General features: G+C 45.5%; 1 protein-coding gene across 1 annotated transcript in view; it reads right to left on the bottom strand.

Moving 5' to 3' along the window:
• The window catches only part of RCOR1 (REST corepressor 1), an 81,795-nt gene extending 66,261 nt beyond the window's left edge, over positions 1-15,534 (bottom strand). The window contains exons 1-2 of the mRNA XM_014871936.2: positions 15,309-15,534; positions 15,155-15,214 (exon numbers count right to left, since the gene is read on the bottom strand). Of these exons, the coding sequence (XP_014727422.1) occupies positions 15,155-15,214; positions 15,309-15,495 (247 nt within the window). The 5' untranslated portion in view covers positions 15,496-15,534. The remainder of the gene's footprint in view (positions 1-15,154; positions 15,215-15,308) is intronic.
• Between the last annotated feature and the right edge of the window lie 4,649 nt (positions 15,535-20,183).

Below are 20,183 nucleotides of genomic sequence, written 5' to 3'. Positions count from 1 at the left end.
GATTATAACAATATTTCCACCTCCAAAAAAGATACAATGCTTTGTGCTGCTCAGGGATGAAGCAAGGTGTCTGTAAAAAAGGGAGGTTGGGGTGGAAATAGAGAAAGCTGTAAGGGCTCCTTAACCCAAACAAGTATCTCTCCAAGAACTTATATGGAGTCAAACACAGAGATGGAAGAAGAGGACCTCTACTGTAAAATTCAAGCCTGAACAGAAGTAACAAGACTTTAGAAGATCCACTCAGAGCTGAATCCAGACTCTAGAGCCTGCAAAGCACATGTCCTGCAACTTTACTCAGTTGAATGTTGTGCCAAGAGCTGGCCTGCATGGTGACTTACAGTGTTTGGCTCTTCCTGCATCTGGCTCAGGCACGTTCCCCAGAGCCAGCAGCTCATTTGGCTCACTCACACTTCCAGCAGCCTGCCACAATCCAGGTAATCCTACACGGGGTCCCCATGCCCTGAGAGCAGTACAAAGGGATGCTGCCTGGCTTCAAAGGACAGGCAGGACAATCAACAGGAGAGTAAAATATACTGGCAGGACAGCAGAAACACACAGTTGCAATCTCCCCCCACACTTTTATCATAGGTTATGGCAAGCAAGTCATGAGCTCCATGGTGATCAAGCCCAGCACAGCAGGGCCACGTAAATAGTGCCGTGGGGGACATCACATTTTGCTGATGGTTACAAGAAATCACAAGTGACAGCAACAACAGCAGGTACCAAACACAGCATGTACCCCACTATGTAAGTCCTCAACTTCTAAGCACACTGTTTCTGGAAAGGGTAAAACAGAAGTCACAGCAAAAAAGACCTCCAGCTGAATGGCCTGAGCAGCTGCAAGTCTGGCACAGAGCATGTGAGCAGAGAAAGCCACAGGTCTCCTTGCCTGGGAGGACAGAAAGGAAGGACGGGCCTGCTCTGGCTCTCCCATCACCAGGCAAGCTGCCTATTTGCTCAGGATGATGCCAGAGCAGTACCCAGCCACGTAGGTGAGTCTCTAACACAGACAAGAAGAGCTGCTGCAGGCAGAAGCAGAAGCTCAGCTCAATGTGGAGGTGTCAGGCCATCAGACACAGCAGCCTTTGGCTAGTTCAAGACTGTCATGAATGTAGCTTCCCTTCTAGCACCACTCCACTAGCCTAGCCCTGGCTGTCTCCGATGTCAGGAATTCAAGACCACATTCTCCAAAGTTTAGGAGAATGGATTTGCACTCACCTGAACTGAAAACTGTGTGTTTAATCTAGCAAATCACAAAACAACAGAAAGAACAGGCAAGTATCTTCAGAGGAGGACACTAAAAACATGAGGTTTTTTGAAATTACTATTTTGCCCAGTGTCACTTTCCATCTGATCTTGGCTTTCTTCCTTCTTTCTATTTCCCACCTCCCATCTTAGACATTTAAGCTTCCTGCTCTGCTGAACTCACAAGTCCTCACATCATTCCTGAATCTTCACCGATTTCTCTCTCCCTACAGTTGCCTCCAGGACTACAAAACCTTGCCAAAATGCAGAAGATAAAACACGTTGTTGTCAAGTCAGCTTGTCCTTTTAACATATGGCACACAGAGTTTTGTTTCATCTCAAACTCAAAGCAATGAAGTTTAGCAGTCAGCTCTCATTAAAGTATTGCAGGAGGAAAAATTTTGGGCTCATTAGAAAATAGTGTATTGAAATTTCTGTATTAGATTCAGGAACACTGGAAATTACTTTTTAAAAAAACAAAAATCAAAGGCAACAGAAAGACACGTTTCATCCAGCCTGAAAGCAATTCTGCTATTTGGTTTAAGCTTTCCACTAACATAAACATGGCCTTTGAGTTAGCATTTCATTTCACCCTGCTTTAGAAATATGTGACTGCTCTGTGATTGTTCTGTTCCTGTGGACATTTTTGTTGGAAAAAGTAAATCTGGATACATATATTCTCTAGTCAGTGGTCACTGATTCCCTAAAACAAAGGGCAAAAACTGCAAGGGCATCAAAAGATGCTTTTAATTACTTTTACACTATTGATGAGAACCAGGTATTTACCTCCTACTTCATAATCTCTCTGCGTCAGGTACTGTACAACTCACTAGGACATTCAAACTTGTTTAAAAACACTTTTGTATTTTGACCAAGTTCTCCACCAAGCCCATACAGGGAGAAAAGGACATGCAATAGAATTGTTTTGCTGAAATTCATTACAATTGTCAATCCTAAAGTTTCCAGGTACTTCCTAAAAACATCCTCTTGCCTCCATTCCCATGAGAAGCAGAGATTGATGAAATACACTTCTGCAAAGGAAACTCCACAGGTAAGCCTTACGCAGATCTTGGCTACAGCTTCACTTAGTCATAAAAGCAAATTTTAGTTAGAACGATTATGCCCAGAAAGATATGGAAAGATGGATTTCTTTTGAAGGCAGTATCCCATATCAAATCTGTTTCCACCTAGAGCACAGCTACTTAGAACATTTTGTTCAAACTGAAAAATTTCCAGCCCTTTGATTACAAAGGCAACCTGCCAAGTAAGAGTATAAAATTAGCACATTAGTGCAGTAGTGTCTTCCTTAGTTTGGATGCAGCTTTAGTACCTCAACTGCATGCCACAGTTTTACCGGGGTAAAACTGAGCTAAAAGTAACTAGATTCATTCTTTTCTACTCCAGAGGCTAAGAATCACTTCCACATCAGTGAAATACAGATATCAAGCCAAATTATGTCTACTGATGAATGACTAAGAACAGAGCAGCAGTAAGAGTGCAAAGGCAATCCTAGCACACAAGGAGAAGCCTGCTGCAAGAGCCAACAAGCACCAGGGTAAGCAAGCAGCACCCGACCCAGGTAGCCCTTCCTGCTGCAGGGTGTATTGCAGCACAGGTGTTTCCCACTGTGGCTTGCAATTGCCAAGTCCATTTTTCAAACCCTGGTTGCAATTGCTGCTGACTTTAGAAACATAACCTATTTTTAAAATGCATCATCAAAAAAGGTTAAATACAACCTTTTTCCTTTTATTCTCGTGTTTGATAAACATTTCAGCAGGCATTTATCCAACTTAAGCAAGCTCTTGGTGTGCACCTGCTCCAAGCTTTGAATTAAACCCATTGCCTACATGAATTTACAAATGATTTCTCCTATCCATCTCTCTAAGAAACCCTATCACATCTCCTCCTACCCCCCCGCCCAGCAGACACTGAAATAATTTTGGAAGCAATGCTACTGCACCCAGTGGTTTCCTTCTCTCCAGCTGAAACAAAAGGACATGGCTGCTGCCACAGAGGCATTGCTGCGGGCAACACAGTGGCCACAGCAGAGGGAGCAACAACCAGACAGGACAGCATTCCACCAAAATGAGCTGGAGATGGCTGGCTACAAGAGGAGCCCAGTGTAGGTTCCCAGAGCCTCTTTCACAAGGGCTCAGGTAAGAGGGCATCAAACAAATATTGCTTTTATCATCTCTAAAAATATTATTAGGGGTTCAGTAAGTTCTGTCTTTATTTTTCCTCCATCCTTCAGTATAACTTTAGCAAGATGAGTACAATAAACAACATGAGTCTGCCTAACATAACTACTTGCACACACATTTTAAACAGCTTTAGCATTTATAAATGTCTTCTCAATTTACATCTTTTCAAACCAGCAGTGGTCAATCTCAGATTGCCATCTCCACTCTGCACCAGCACATGGATGCTCCCCAGCCACTAGTGGTACCAGACCTCCAAAACTGCAAGACCTCCCAACTCCAATCATCTTTGCATCTGTTCCAGTAGAAAAAGTAATTTTTCACCCAAATCTACAAATAAACTCTTGAACCTTTGCCAATTTTCAGCCTGCTTGCAGAACGGCTGGATTTGTGCCTGCTGTATTTGCACCACAAGGACTGCACCTGACTCGTGTGGAAGACAGCTTGCTGTTTCACCTGAAATTGCCCAAGAAAAGAAACTGATCCCACGCACTCACAATCCCAGGCAAATCTTGGGGGATAATCATCTTAAAAAACAAACCAAGAGGACTAAAAACCCACCCAAAATAATAGAAAAAACTAGAGCACAATGCAGCAGTTTCCCAGAGAGCAGACCCACTTCTCAGAGCCAGTACACACAGGAAGAAATTATTTGCCAAGCAACTCAGCTCTTGGGCTGAAATCCAGAGGACAGCTCTGAAAAATCATCCTTCCACCACCAAGTTCCCACCAGCAAGCCTCTCTCCCAAGTTATTCGATACTTGCATAAAGCCAAACAGGAGAAGAGAGGTGATGAGAACTTCAGATGAGATCCAGCTGTGCCCTCCGAGCCAAGCCTTGCAATGATGAGCCCGAGGCTGAGACTACGGCAAAGAGAAAAGCTCTTGCATGTCCTGCCTGTTTGTAGATTTGAGTCAGCTAGCAACCTCAAGGTTTGCTTTATTCACAAAACCGGCAAGGAGACCTCCCCTCTCTCTCCAAATTCATAGGACAGATTCAGAGCCACTCTCAGCAATCCAGCCTCGCTGCCCAGCAGGCAGGGCCCGGCTAAAGGCTCCAGACAAGCCAGTTCCTGGGGCAGCCCTGGCTCAAGGAAAGATCAGCTCTCTCCCCTTGCTCACACACCTCACAGCAGCAACAGTTCAGAAGAGTGACACGACTGGCCAAAGAGACGGATACTGCACCAGCTAAAGGGGCGGGAGCATTTGCTCCTACAAAAATAAGTGGCTTCCACAGGAGAAGCTGAGGCAGAAATTCTTCAGTGATGAAGCAAAAGCCTTAAGGAGCCTGAAAAGGCAAGAATGTCGCTGCCACATAAATGCTTGAAAAGCATGCAGATACCATGTCCAGAGAGGCATGCAAGCTGTAAAAGAGGTTAAGGGACAGACTTCTGGTATATTTCCCCCCCTTACAGAGCTAAATTATAACAAAGTAAAAATCACGACCACTTTCTTCCAGCCTGAGAGGGAACTTGGAACAACACAACTACAATGAAGCTCAGATATGGGTGTTTTTCCTGGACGAACAAAGAACCAAGAAAGAGGACTTAGGAGCACAGAAATCCAAGCAGGGCTGGGTAAATAAGAGGGTGGACAGAATGTATAAACTGCAGTAAAACTCTAATGAAAGTTGGAGAACCACAAATAGCAGTTACAAAGAAAAAAAAAAAACAAAAACAAAAAAACCTGAGACATACTAAAGGAAAGAAATCTTTTCTTTTAAGAGTCGACTACAAAAATGTTTGGGGCAAACCAAGCAAGTAGCCTTCTCCCCAGAAGCAGGTAATTTAAGGAAGGACAAACAAGGACTGCAGTTTGTTAGGGTGGTCAGGGGAAAAAGGTATAGAAATGAGCCAGGATGCAAAGAGAAAACAACTTCAAAGCAATTACTGTGGGAGGTTAAATTAGGTAAGAGAGTATTTTGCTAAGAAAGAAAAAGAGCAGGTGGTAATTGGGAGCATCTCTATAAATGGCCTTATTCCAACAGGAATGACAGTAACTGCAGAGCAAATGTTTATAAAATAAAAACAAGATCCATTTAAACCAGTGGCCAGAGCATAACTAATTACTGCTGTGATACAGGAAGCCAACAGCTGCAGGGACAAAGACATGCTGGATCTCAGCCCTCAAGTAGCATACAGGGGCCATCACTCCCTGAAAGTTTGGGTCTCCAGTTCCCTTTGGGCTCCCATAATGTGCCCTACATCCTTTGTCAGACGTTGACAATGGAAATAACATGAGGGAACAGGCTGCCCTTGTTTCTTGAACATAAAATGCCAAAACACAAGCTTAGGACAGAACAACTTATCAACAAGTTAAAAGGTCTATGCCAGCTCATGCAGCACACTGAGCACCTACGCTAACAGTGGGCAAAAGCAGTGCAATTTTTGAAGGTGCTTACCTTGCCTTAGTCATAATTTTAATTTTTACAGCCAGAGTTTAAAAGCGATCTTGTGATATTTTAAGCCCATGACCTTTGTTTAGAGTGTATGTCACTTGTAGCAGTACCTATTTTAATGCAGGCTAAAACTTTAAGACTGAGTGGCACAACGGTTTTGCATTGGGAGGCACACGGCTTTACTTCACAGAACTTGGTTTTTTACAAAAGATTGTGTCAAAACTTACCTGCTGAAACTGCCGCCCCCCCAGCCACCACCTACTCATGATTCAGATGTACAAGAGGGGTTTCCCCCAAGGTTGGCTGGTGTCAGGGGACTCTTCTCGGGCTGGTTTCATTCTGCCAGCCTGAAGAAAGACCCAGAGTTAGGGGTGAGCCCAGCTGTCTTCCCCCACAGAAGTGGCAGAATATCTGGAGTGTTGGAGTGGGTTTTTTTGTTGTTGTTAAGACTACTTAATCCACACGTTGAGCTGGGTCTGCCTAGCAACAAGTTAGAGTTTTAAACTTGTATCATCCTACTTGTGTTCCCATGGCTACTGTCATGAACAGTGTGGTAGCAGCTGCACAAATCAGCACAAGGGTCCCAGGAGGGACATCTTTAAGATTCCCAGACAGAAAACAATACCGAGAAAGTACAAATGCTACACCTGGTATGCCTGCCTGCCTTCACAGTCCTTTACTCCTCCCAGAAGCACCTACACCAGCTCCCTCCTAAGGATGGAGAGGCGTCAGCCAGAGGAATAGATGCACACACTGGTATCACTGATCATTTTAGATTCTTTAAAACAAAAAAACTTGAGTTACAGACGCAACACTTTCAGCTTCTCACACAGCTGTTAGCAACCTAAATGCAGAACTATGCACAACTCCAGCCAACAGCACCTGCTACATGGGGCAGTGGGCTCTCAACACAGGGTGGAAGGAGAAGAATCCCTCCTCACCATTTACACAAGGCCAAAACTCAAACCAGCATTACTGATGAGAACAGGGGATGAGTTCAGATAACCAAAGAAGATGGAAGTCAGAGGAAAGAGAAAAAAACTCCTTGTATTTCAATGCAAGCAGCATGTAAAGATTTGCTACAAAAACAATGCTGTTATGTAGAGCAGATTTTCCCAGTCCTGTCAATTCAGTTCTTCCAGACAGAAGGTGATTTCCTCCTCCAGAGAGGTTTTTCTTAGTCTTTATCCATCCCCGAGCCCCGTGTAGAACTAGAATCTCTCGGTACCCTCTCCAGGGACCAGCAGGCATTGTACCCCTGCATGCAAGCCTTGGTTATACATATTCCGTAGGGATTTCTGAACTCAGAAGCCACAACTACGATTACACATTTGTTATGTTGTGCTTTCACATTAGGGTTACAAAGTCTAGAAGGACACCAGTTCAAGGTCATGTACACTAGTAATTATTTTCAATATCAAACTTTCAAATCAAAGTCTCTCTATGAACTAAAGCCCAACCTGATAAAACATCCAGTCATCTAAAAGTACATGCACAAGCTATCGTGGCAGGTTATCCCAGATACTTACAGAGAGCAGAACTGAAAAGCTGCAATAGGCAGGCACATGGCTAGACTCCCCTAATTAGACAACTGCACTGAAAAAGCAAGCTCTCTCAGATTAATAGCTGTGAAATCCATCCAGGTGAAGAGCACAAAGTTAGGGGAGGGAGCAAGAATGATTAAACAACTTTAAGGACAAAAACACACAATTGTAAACTCCTGCTCCTAAAAGGGCAGGGTGATACTTTTCCAGAGACACACTTAGTCACACACACACAGTATCTGTGAGACCCTACTGATGTCCCCAGACATACCTGCACAATGAGGGACAGGGCTGAAGGGGGAAGAATAGACTAGAATTGCCTCACCAGAGGGAATTTTTGCAATTCTATCACACTACTGCAGCCTGATCCCCCCCAGAGATGCAACATTTACCAATACCTCCTTTACGAAGTTCAAAGAGTAAGCTGCTGCATAAAGCTGAATTTTTGAAGATACTTGGAAAGGTAGGTTAAACTCGGTGGTTTCATCTCAAAATCTTACATGAGAAGTACAGAAAATTTACTGAGTTTGATCTATAATACTTAAAGCCAATGCTCATCACAACCAGCTGTATTTCTAAACAATGTGAGGAGCACAAAAGCAGCCCAATTCTCCAGTATGCTGGAGAAACTTTCACTGCCTTCACTAAGGCTGAACACATCCTCTTGCACTTTCAGAAAGCACAAAGTCATCAAAACTTTCGTATGGAAGGATAAATTAAAGGCTAGAAAATTTTAAAGAAAGAGACATCTAATCAAGCACTCCTTAAAAAGTGCTTTTTAAGATCAAGTTTAGCTTACAAATCAACTTTGTATTTTCAAGCACTGAATTTCAAACTGCTCTTTCAAGTTTAAACACCTAATGTGGGATTGCTCATCTTGTTACACCGCCAAGTCTAAGCCTCAAAAGACAAGGTCACCCAGTGCAGAAAGAGGTACTGACTTCCTAGGGAAGGGGCACACTCTAACTACCCCAAAATTTTCTTTTTTATTTGCTCTCTATACTCAGCTACCAGTCACCATGTCTCAATCTTACCTTACACTTGGTATGGGTAAGGCAAGCCTTGGCCAAAACCAAAAAATGTTCTGTCCATGGGAAGCAGGGACTAGCACTAACCACAGGTTTCTGAGGAGGCAGTTACTTCAGATTTACCTTCCTGGCACATATTAAGAAATTGCAGATTAAAGTTACAACACAGTTAAATACATACATATGTCCAGCAGAGCACTGTCATCCATACTACTCTGAAGGTATGTGACAGGGCTAGAGCCCTCTATAAGCCGCATTATACAGTGTGCCTTGATCACAGAGGCAAAGATTTCCGAGCTAATTATAATGACTAATCACAGGCAGCTCTAAGCCTTCACTTGGCCAAGTCACAGACCTAACTAGGACTGAAAACAAGAGTTTTAAGAGCACCTCATTAAGCAGCAGGAACCAGCTATGAAGAACAAAGCAGTCACTCTACCTAGTATTAATTCCAGTCCAGCCATTAATACATTTGTCAGTACATGAGACAGCTATTACCTCCACATACAAACACTGCATGTGCCAGGCAGGGAAGGAAGCCACAGGCTTTGGCTACACTGAGATTTGTTTGTTTACAACAGCATTAAGGTTTGAGAAGGATGTTCTCGGTGCTATTTGAATAATGAGAAAGCTCCAAAGCCATGCCTTGAAACATGTTTGAGTGGGAGCTGTGCTCACCACTAGAGCCTCTGCACCCCTTCACAGGACAAGTGAACAGGCTGGGTGAAAGCTGACTACTGAGCAATGTAGGCTCAAAAACAGTCTCTCCTCAGGTGAGCAGCCCACAGGTAAAAAAGATATGGCACCAAATCAACAGCTGTACTCCTACTGAGGTGCCAGAGGTACAGATAATAAAGTTTCCAACTTGAGAACTATTCACCTTTTTTTCCAGAGTGGATTTTAAAAACAGAGAATAAGCTAAAGTATCAGCATCTGTAAGTCAGCTTCAGTCTGTAGCAGCAGGCTACAGCCTTTCCTGCTCTGGAGACTGGACCAGCAGTATATACTGCTGACAGAAAAACATGAGACAGACTCACCCACACAGCAGCAGAGTTGCCAGCCCAGTAAGGAGATGGCAAGAGCCACCTTCCTCCTTCCCCAGGGCTGCTGGACACCAGCCTGACCCTTTGACTGTACCTAAATTCCTACCCGTGCTGAAACAAAAACCCAAGGGTTTGGCAACAGTTTCTGCTGGAGCAGCTTGAGGTCGAGGACCTTCTCATCTGCTCTGCACTACAGCACATTCACAGAGCCTGTGACCTCTGAGAAGGAGGGCAAGACAAATATAGCCCATGAGGAAGTATGGCACTGAGCAACTACAACTAGGGGGAAAAGCTCTTCTCCCACAGGAGTTTAAGAGAAAACCTGCAATACGTATATTTTCCACCACCTAATTCTGAAAGCACACTCTTGTTGGGTATGATGTACATCTCCTTAAACAACAGTGAAAGACCCAAGGCGTGTGTGGTTTACCAAGACACCAGGCTGCCTCTGTCAGTCCAAACACCCTGGGCATTAGTACATTATGGTTTGGTATTTCTGATTAGATCAAACACCCTCTTAACTCTAACTCTTCCTTCTTTTCCAAAGGGATTGTTTCACTGAGTTCCTGCCTGCTGACTTTAAGGCATAGTCATTTGAAGAGATGAGATACCTTTCCAGGATACCAGTATTTCCAGTTTCAGGAGTTTGGTTTTGAATTTTCCACTTGCTTAGATGGAGATCCCAAAGTCTCACCTAAAAAGCACTCTTTTTTTTTTTCTCTTCCCTTTTCTGATGAGTCCATTCAGCAAAACACCATTTTCTCTACACTCATTGGGTACTCAGACAACTTATAAACTATTAACACTGTGAGGCACAGGACTAGCTTCAAAGAACCAGAAAAAGCAGGCTGGGAGTTGGACTTGTCAAGTGTACATCATAAGGGGGTTTATAATAACCTCTTGTTAAATGGTTACAGTCCTGATTGTGTAGGTCAATGGGTGCCTCTGCCCAGAACCCCATGAAGTAGCTGATGATATAACCTAATAAAACATGGCCTTTACAACCACCAGAGAAATACAACAGTTCTAGGGGAATCAGATACCCAGGGGCTGTCCCAATATTATACTTTCAACCTTTGAACCTCAATAGGCAGAGTAGGCATATTTTAACAGCCAGAGTTGGATGGATGTATTAGCTTCCTCCCCTAGGACATGGCCATGCCATCACTTCCACACAGTGATCAGGCACTCCAGATAAGAGACAGCACTGACTATCTTGGTTAATTTTTTTTTAAACTCTTCTTAGACACAACTACACTGACAAGGTTTCTCACTGTAGTGAAAAGAGCTGCTGGTTTCTTTTTTTTTCCTGCCTTCATTTTTTGTCACTGCTGAAACAACAGAGTCTTGGTCATGAAAGAAGGTCTGGGAAAACCAACTGTTTGTGCAGGAGCACACAGAGTGCAGCTAACAGTGTGGAGCAGAGAACAAGCTCCTCAAGGATTAGTGATATTCTGGCAGTGACCACCTTCCAGTAGGCTTTTCTGAACCAAGGGGTGAAAGCACTACAAGTGGATTTCTCTCCACCATTTTTTACTGTTACAGTACAAAACCAAAAAACTGGGAAGACAGCAACACTGCAAGCAAGGGATGGAACTCTCAGCTGACATACATCCCAAATTTGCATTTCTGGAAAGAGCCCCAGATGCTCCTTTCCAAAGATGACCAACACAACCAGCGTCAAAAGACATAAGATGTGGCTTGTATTTTTACTGCCATTCCAACAGATAAGGAAATCTAAAGCTGTAATGCTACAAAGGACAAAAAAAAAAAAAAGTTCGTCTACCTTCAATACAAGCCAAAATTTGGGAGTAACTGTTCTTCAGGGAGTTATTTAACACTCCTCAAAATTATGGAAGCTTTAATCATTACTGAAATCCACTGGCTGTGTTAAAGTGCTCACTAATGTTTTCTTCCTCCTATTTTCAGTGTTCCAATAGCATAAATTAATAAGCAACAAATAAAACAGTCAAGTACAATATCAGTGCCTCCCTATACAAAAGATTTTTATTTAGCTTTAGGATATGCCATGTTTCCTTCCACTGAGTTTTTCTATTAATGGGACGTGTGGGTTTCATTTGTATGGATTAAAAGAACCATAATAGTTTACCTCTTCAAAATCTTCCGTGTCTGTCTAAGAACTCACAAGAAATGCTGACCTACCAGCATTTAAGCCTTTGCTTAACACACAGAATTTTGGGCTGGCAAATAATTGATTCTGAGCTCTAATAAGAGAAAAAATAGCAGACACAATAGCAATTTTTCACATCACATTTGTGAATTCAAGGCCAAACAGTGAAGCATAGCTGAAGCACAAGTTTTACTGAGTCTAGTGAGCTCCGGCATGGGATTTTCAGCCCAGGAAGTTTTGCCTATTCTTTTCCCCAGTTGAATTGGCTTGCTTAATACACACATTGCCTCTGCAAAAGCCTTGCCTTTACTGTACAGCTACTCTTATTATACAAATAACAATAAAGGTGTAAGTACTGTAACAGTAACAATAAAGCTGTAAGTTTTTGAGATAATAAAAGAAGCAGGATCGATGTAGTGAGAACATACTTTCCCAAAACACGGGGAAATTGGGATAGGTAAAAAGGATGGCAATATTAACTTTAGCAGAGAACCTACAGGCTCTGCCAGCCCATGGAATAGGCCTTGCCACTGTAAAGAGACTTACTAAAAGAGCTCTGAGTAAGAACCACCTCCTACAGAGGATTCCAGCCACGAGCATTTTTACAGTCAAATAATCACATCAGGCCCTTCCTTGGCCACTGCCACAGCAAGTTTTAGCCACAAGGAATAATATAAACTTACATCAAGGTATTTTAATTCAGAATGTGAACTTGTCATTTTCTGGTTTCTGAAACTGTCATTTTCTTTCAAGCGAGAAGGAAAAACAAAGCAGCACAACCCTTAACCCTTTTCCTCATACTCTGGCAAAGCAAGGGAGAAACAAGAACTTTGTATCCTTCATCTTGCTAACAAAAAGATGATGAAGTCCTTCACTTTCTAAACGTAGGCAACCACTGGGACCACTCTCTCCACTTACAGGCCATACCATGCAATAGTTTTTTGCTCTTCTCTGACTATTTAACTCATGATACCCAGACTAGCATCCCACCACTACCTCTCTTTCCTCCTGCAGCTGCACAGAAAAGGATTTCAGACCTTTCAAAGCTCTCCTAATTTCACTGCTCTTTGCAGCAGCTCGCATGTGGCTGAGAAGTGAAACAAAATGAAATGCTTTCTCTGCCCCTCTGCATGGGAACAGAGGAACTTCCACCTAAAATACTGATGTAAGAATAAGCTGTTACATATAGACCTCAGCCAAACTCGAGGTATAATAGAACATTAAGTTTAAAAAAAGAAATACACACAAGGCCTGGTCTGTGTTATTTTCCCCTCAGACACAGTCAGAGCAGCACGAGCACTCCACATTATCCCACTCAGCTAACCTGAAGGTGAAAGCCTCCACAGCAACAACTCTCAAGTTTAGGATCTTTTGGTCAACCAGTCACTACAATTTTTTAGTGAGAAACAGACATAGCATAGCATGTGCACTCTGGTAAAACTATTTCAAAGATTTAACTTTTGACATTATCAGTGAGACAGGACAACTTAACAGTTTCAGTCAAAAGGTCTTAGTGCAGCACGTTAGGCTTATTTAGGGTTTTATTTCTTAAAGAAGGATACAAAAGAGACGTAAAAAATGAACTTAATGTAGCTTTTAGCCTTTAGGACCAAGAAGAGATGACAAAATTCAGGGAACAACGTGGCATTGCAAAATGATTCCTGGGTAGTTCCACATGACAGGAAACAAACTCTTTCATACACAAGCAGATAAAAGTTCACCCCAAACTTCTTAACTAAAAGGTTTACTTTTCAGAAACAGAAAAAAAAAAACCAACAAACCCAGAGGCCAGTAAAGGAGGATCTGATGTCCATTCAGGTCATCAGAAGACTGATCATTTACTTTGGGTGAACCTACCATAAGCTTGCTGTATTACACTGTGTACTCAAGCACAATCACCTGCTGATCCCGTGTTAGGGTACAGATTACTCAAAAAAAATTTGTTTCTTCAGATCACACACTTCCCCCTCCCTTCCACTCCACACAGCACAGAAAGCAATAACCTTTGTATAGGTCACTGTACGTCTGTAAGTTTAAACCAGAACAATGTACATCTGAGTACACAACAGTGAGGAAGCAGCTCACAATAATTTTCCCCCCTTCACCTATTATGTTAGAGAAATGACTTGCTCAAAAGAGCATAATTCAGGAGGGTGACCGTAAAGCCCAAGTATTGCTGTGGCTGATAAGTCAGTGTGATGCACGTTGGGTGCTCCAGAAATGCAGCGTTTGACCTACAGATTGAAAACCAGTGTCAACTGCTGCCTAGCTAACAGCTCCCCCTTCCTCCCCCTCCCTCCTGGCCACCCCCCTTCTCCTCCTGGTCAGCCAAGAAATGGACCTCCCTTGTATATTATTTTGTCAAGAAAACGAAGGGGGGAAGAAGTGGGGAAAATTTATCCTATAAATGAATACAAGTAATACTGAACTTCAGAAAAAAAAAATCCTCTTTGCCCTCCCCCCACCCTGAGATCTTAACAGTTAGAAACAGACATATATTTAATAATAAAAAAAGGCATCCAACATCAGTGCACAGTCTGAGGATGACCCACAATAAATCTTTTTCCTGAGTCCACACGATAGTAACTCTCAGGATTATTCGATAAGGAGACACTGTGGCTTTCCACACCATTCTTTTTGTTTTAGTGTGAGAGGTGCGGAGGATTCAATTAAGTTTGGGCTGGGCAAAGGGACAACTCCAAACGCTAGGATCTCCAGACAGAAGGAGGGTTTTCACTAGCTACAACCTCCACTTACAAAAGAACAATACCAAAAAAAAAAAAAAAAAAAAAAAAAAAAGCAGCTTAGATTTCAAACTAAAGAGGTCAACAACCTGTCTTTCTATACACGGAGATACATCAGCACTACCGTGCTTCCAGCACCTGCCTTTCAGCACAGCCCCAATTCCTTTGTTTGCTCAAAATTTGCTTCCATACCACTTTAAATTAGCTTACAAAGAACCGCAGCAGAATAGCTAGAACGTGAAACAGTTTTTTGGAGGACAGAAGCAACCAGCTTATTAGGAAGAGAGAAAATTAAAATACAGATCTAAGTCACTTCTAAATACCTTCAAATAAAATTATAATTATAACTTGATGTCTTCTAGTTCCACCCCCTATCACTGAGACCACAGAAACACGAGTTCATGAGAGGATGGAACAAACAAAAAAAGAAGAAAAAACAAACAGAAAAAAAAAAAACGAACAAAAGGGGGGAAAAAGGAAAAAGAAAGAAAGAAAGAAAGAAGAAGAAGAAAAAAAACCCACCCAACTGCCATCTCCTGCCTCCTCCAGCCCTGCCAGCTTCCCTGTTCCTCCCTGCCTGCAAAGCGCCCTCTGGAAAGCATCGAGACTTCTTTTATCAACCGTGTGCGCTGGGGAAGGGGGGAGGAGGGGGGGTCCTTGTTCTTGCTCTGGGTGTTTGAGAGTGGAATTAAGGGGAGATCATTTTTGGACCCGATGAGCGGAACGCGGCGGGGGGAGGTGGAGTACCCCTGCTCATCGGGGGGAGTCCAAAGCACCGGATGAAGGGGAAGACTTGCCTCCCTTAAAACATAATAAAGACTTACCGGGGTCGAAATCAGGGACCACCGCCTGGTACTGCGGCCCGACCCTCATTCCGCCGCCAGCTGAGGGAGGCAGAGGGAGAAGCGTTACCCGCGTGGGCCCGAGCGGCCCCTGTAACCCCCCCCAAAAAAACCGCACCCCGCACCCGCTCCTCACCGTGCTCCTCATCGCTGGACGACCCCGAGCTCCCCTCCTCCCAGGAGTTCACGCTGCTGTTGCCGTTGGGGGCGGCGGATAAACTTTTGCTGCCGCCGTTGTTGTTATTATTCGCCCCGGCGGCGTTCTGATTCCTGCCCCGCCGTTTCCCCGAGACCTCCGGGCCCTTCTCGATCATGGCTGGCATTTAGGGGAGGAAGGGGAGGGGGGGTGTGGAGAAGAAGGGAAGGGGGGGGGGGAGAAGATCAGAGTTTAAAAACTGCGGGGGGGGGGGCGGTGGGAGGCGCCAAGAGCGGGCGGGAGCCGGGGCGGGCCGGGCCGGTGCGCGGCGGTGGCGGCGCTGCTACATCCCCCACCGCGATCGCCCCGAACTTTGAGGCTCATCCCAGCCCTGCGCTGGGACTCCGCTCAACCTGCGCTGCTGCCCGCGGCCAGCCCCGCCTCCCCCCGCTCCTGCCCCTTGCCATTGGGCAAACCTACATTTTGGGAGGCCATCCCGCCCGCCCATTGGCCGGCGCCGCCTGTCCATCGCGGCGGCCCGGCGCTTCCGTTCGCTGGGCGCGGTGGAGGCGGACCGCGGGCCGTGTGTGTGCGGGCTCCGCGATCTCTCCGCCCAGCGATACCCCTGCTCCGCGCTGCTCTGCTCCGAGCGGAGCGGGCGGGAGGCGGGGCCGCACCCCCCGCCGGGGAGCCCCTCCCCGGTCGCTCCCCCGCCTCGGCCCCGGTTCTGCCGCCCCGCCGGCAACTCGGACCCGGGAGGAGCGTGGCGAGGGACTACTTTGCCCCCCCCCCCCCCTCGCCTCCCCCGTGGCGGAAGGTTACGGCGTGGTTTGAATGGGATTCCATACAAAGCTCAGTTGCCCGGGGGAAGCTGAGCCCGGCAGGGTCGGGGGTCTGTTGTTGGTCAGTTCGGGACGGCCCCCGCCGGCAGCAGCGGCGAGAGTCCCATGAGGGGATGGGGGTCCCGGTGGCCAGGAGTGGCCTGAGGAGAGCAGAGGGGCGGCCCGAGCGAAGCGGTGCCGAGAGTGCGGGACAGCGCCGGGGTCGGAGAGAACGGGGGGAGCGGTAGCAGCCAGCCGGCAAGCGGCACCGCACGGACGGGTCCGCGGTGCAGCCCCGTCAGCAGGGCGCTGCCAGCTCCCCTGGGGCAGAGCCGCCCGCCGGTGATCTCGCACGGTGCCCAGGAGCCGCCCTCGCCCCGGGCGCCGCCCCAGGTCCTCTCGAGTAACTCCGTGGCTCCCCCTTGGCCTCTTGTTCCGAGCCGGGGTCCGCGCTCAGGACCCCCGCGCCCCGCATTCCCGGCGGCGCGCCCCGCTGCCCACGCGGCCCCGGAGGCGGAGCCGAAGCCGAACCGAGCCCGCCCGCGTCCCACGCTCCGTGCCTTCCCCGCCGTGACCCGGCAGCGGGGCGAGGCGGGGAACAAAAGCGGCAGCGGCACCGCTTCCTTTCCCTTCCCTCGGCACACGAGGCTCCTGTCGGGAAAACCCGCAGGGCATGCGGGAGAACTGCTGGGGGGAAAAACGGGGCGTCCAGCCCCGCCGCAGCTAAAATGGGCAACCTAAGTGTATCCAGACCGCACGCTGTTATTTGCGACTCGAACTGTGCATCAGGCTGAGGCAGCACAATGCGCGGTCATGGAAAGCAGCTTGTGGGGTGTGTCTTCTATTTTCATTTAAATTAACTTCTGTAGCAAGTTTTTTTTTTATTGGCCCGAGCAATTAAAAGTGCCATTTGACTAGCAGCGGTTATCTCGTATCAGCCAAACTGTCCCCAGCCACTCCCCGCCTCCCTCTGCCATTTTAATCCAAGAGAATTTGCACAGGGGGAGGGGGAAAGAGCTGCCGGGGGAGAGCCATCGTCTCCAGCCCCGGCATTCCCCTTCCTTCTCTATCTTATGCCTAAGATTATCAAAATTATTTCACTTCCAGGGAGTAGTTTTAAAGGGGTCCTTAATATTTACGCACTATCTTTCTCCGTTAAAATTAAGGAAAGAAATACCTTGTTGAGGTGTGTGGTAGTTTGTTTCAGCATACTGTGGTCTTTACAATATCTCCTTTCCCATCTTCATTCGGTATGTGTGTTGTGTGTACATACTGATATGCAGTCATTTTCCTTTGTTTACACATACACGTACCTGTGAGTATTTATTCACCCCAGTTATTTGCCACTGAAAAATAAGCTTCTTTTCACTACATAAAATAAGTACATATAAAAAAATAACTTTTTCTAGCTCACAAAGCTAAAATTTATGATGGTGGCTGTTGATCTGGCATTCTTTGAAAATACCAGTTCTAAATTAGGGGAGTAATTAGTGATTCTCTTAAACCCCAGCACTGACAGCCACAAATATTTCCCATTGCAAAGTATATTAGTTCTGTAGTAGTGAATACATTTTCATGAGAGACAGGAATGCAAACATGGCTGAGTGTTCATTATCCTTCTCTGCATTCGAGGATTTCAACTCCAGAAATGCAAGGGCAGGAAGGGAACACCCGATCTTTCATTTTAAAATGAGCTTTGCAGGTCTCAGTACTGAAGGAAGAAAAAAAAAAAAAAGCTCACCCAAGACTTAGGCTGAAACATACCTGAACTTGAACTTGAACCTGAGACCACAGATGACATTTGGAAATGTGTGTACAGCTTACGCTGAGACACACACGTGTGCACACTTTTGCAAATCTGGGCCTAATTTTGGTCTTCCTCCACTTCCCCTTCCTCCCTCCCTCCTCCTCTCTTCATGGCCATTACCCACTTAGGCCCCAGGATTAAAATCTTAAGTCAATCATCTAAATTATTTATAACACAATTCCCCTCATTTGAACCGTTGAAATAATATTTTCTGCCAGCACTTCCCCACAGTGTGCCAGTCCCAAAGCCCTGCCCCGCAGCCCCTGCCAGGAGTGGGGTTGAGCAGCTCCATCCTGTCAGTGGGCTGGGGAAGCAGCACATTCCCCGTGTCCCCAGTCCTTGGCAATGGCCTGAGGGATGCCACCCCTGCCTGAGCCGTGCCCCAGGTCACGCTGTGCCCTCCTGCCCGCTCCCCAGGCTGCTCCTTGACCCCAGCAGACGATAAGCAGGTGCCCAGGAGCAGCAGCAGGTCCGTGCCTTTCCCCCTGGCTGCCGAGGGCTCAGTGTGTGTGCATGTGCACCGTGCATGTGTGTGTGTGTGTGTGTCCCCAGAGCAGGAAGTCTCAGCGTTGTCACCGTCACAGCTGTTGTCCCAGGCCAGAAACACCCTCTTCATCCACAGCAGGGCTGCTCTCCATTTTCCATCCTTTCTGCAGAAATTCACGAGCCCTGAATATAACATCTCTGATGCTGATGGAGCTTTTTGTTTCTAACCATTGAGAAAATTCTTCCTGTTTGTTTTTGCTTTCTGAACAGTGGTGTTTGGTTTCTTTATGCTTTAGCTAAAGAAAACTCCTGAATTTTTGGGACTGTCCCAAAACAGCACAACAGATTTTGGTGTTGTTCTTGAAGGAAACTTTGAAAAATTGTTTTCTGGTCATAAAGAAAACTCTTTGCAGAGTGTAGGCAAGCATGTACCCAGACACTGTAGACAAAATACAGAACTGTGCTTTATTTTTTAGCAGCAACAGTGAATACACTTTATGCAGCCTCTAACTAATGCCAAAAAAGCAACAAATTCTCCTCTGGCTCACAGCACTTCCTCTGGAGAAAACCTGTGTTAACACTTCATTATTTTTAAGTTCTGCAAAGTGGGACAGACAGGGAGGAAACACTCTGAGCACTAAGAGAGCCTCTGGTAGGTACAGGGTCTTGTTTACCTGGATCAAAACTTCATTTATACACATCAGTCCATGATCCCACACATGACTGCACATACCAGTATGTCCTGCTCAGGCTCCTCAAAAGGAATTTCCTGTATGATCTGCAGCAGACTGAGTTATGTAAAGCAGAGATGGTATTTTCCTAGCACCTCAGCTTGGCTGCAACTTCTGGACAATAATGTAGTGGTTAACCTGCTCACCTGTTTAGATATTAGAGCAAAAAATGGGGGGAAAAAAGTCTCTTCCTTATGAAGACAGTGTCACTGTGTGCCTATACTGTGGCCTAACAGGTTGGACCAGCCAGGACTGTCATTTAAAAGAATTTCTTGAAATTTGTTTCTCTTTGTTAAGGGTAAAGCACCTCTCCTTGCCAATTATTAAATGAAAACTTTTCTTATTATCATTAACCCCTTCAGTCCCACAAGTAAAATAGAGATGAAGTAGAAATGCAGCCAGGATGCCCAACAACTGAGCAGCTTTTATACCCTGGATGAAAAGAAGCGTGTCTTCTTTCTCTTTCTTGGCCTTCTTCCTGCCCAGGTAAATGTTTCAAGCCTTTTCCCAGGACAGCAATGCTCATTGTGCATCCTCAGGGCTGCTAGTTCTTGCAACAAAGCGTTATGAGAGTTAAAACCCTTCCCATTAGGTGAAGTTGTAGAAAGCAGCTCTCTCACCTCCTTCATAAAGTATTTTCCTTGAAAACAGACGTACTAAAAATGCTTACCCCAGTGAGATTGTGCCTGTGTGTTTACACAAGTATATATGTATGTATGTATCTATATACATATAGCTGGTTACCAGTAGTAAAAGGACAATTAATGACACTCTAGACTGATTGTTTTTAATATTGAAAGGCTATTAATCCGGAAAATGTTACCCCTTGAACAAGATGTTTATAGAGTCAACACTATGGGTTGTTTTTTTCCCCTGGTGCTAAGCTGCCTGCTAATGCAGAGAGGAAATCGGGTTTATTATCTCTTACTTTAGAACCTCATGCTCCAAGTTCGACAGCAATTTTGGCTGCAATTTGGAAGGAATGCACATGAGATGATGCCAGGTTCTCTTAGGTTTCAAGGAGACTTGG

The sequence above is a fragment of the Sturnus vulgaris genome, chromosome 6 (genome assembly GCF_052056855.1).
Source record: "Sturnus vulgaris isolate bStuVul1 chromosome 6, bStuVul1.hap1, whole genome shotgun sequence".
In the NCBI taxonomy this organism is placed as follows: domain Eukaryota; kingdom Metazoa; phylum Chordata; class Aves; order Passeriformes; family Sturnidae; genus Sturnus; species Sturnus vulgaris.
The sequence above is the reverse complement of the archived record's forward strand: the minus strand, read 5'-3'. Positions and strand labels throughout refer to the sequence as shown.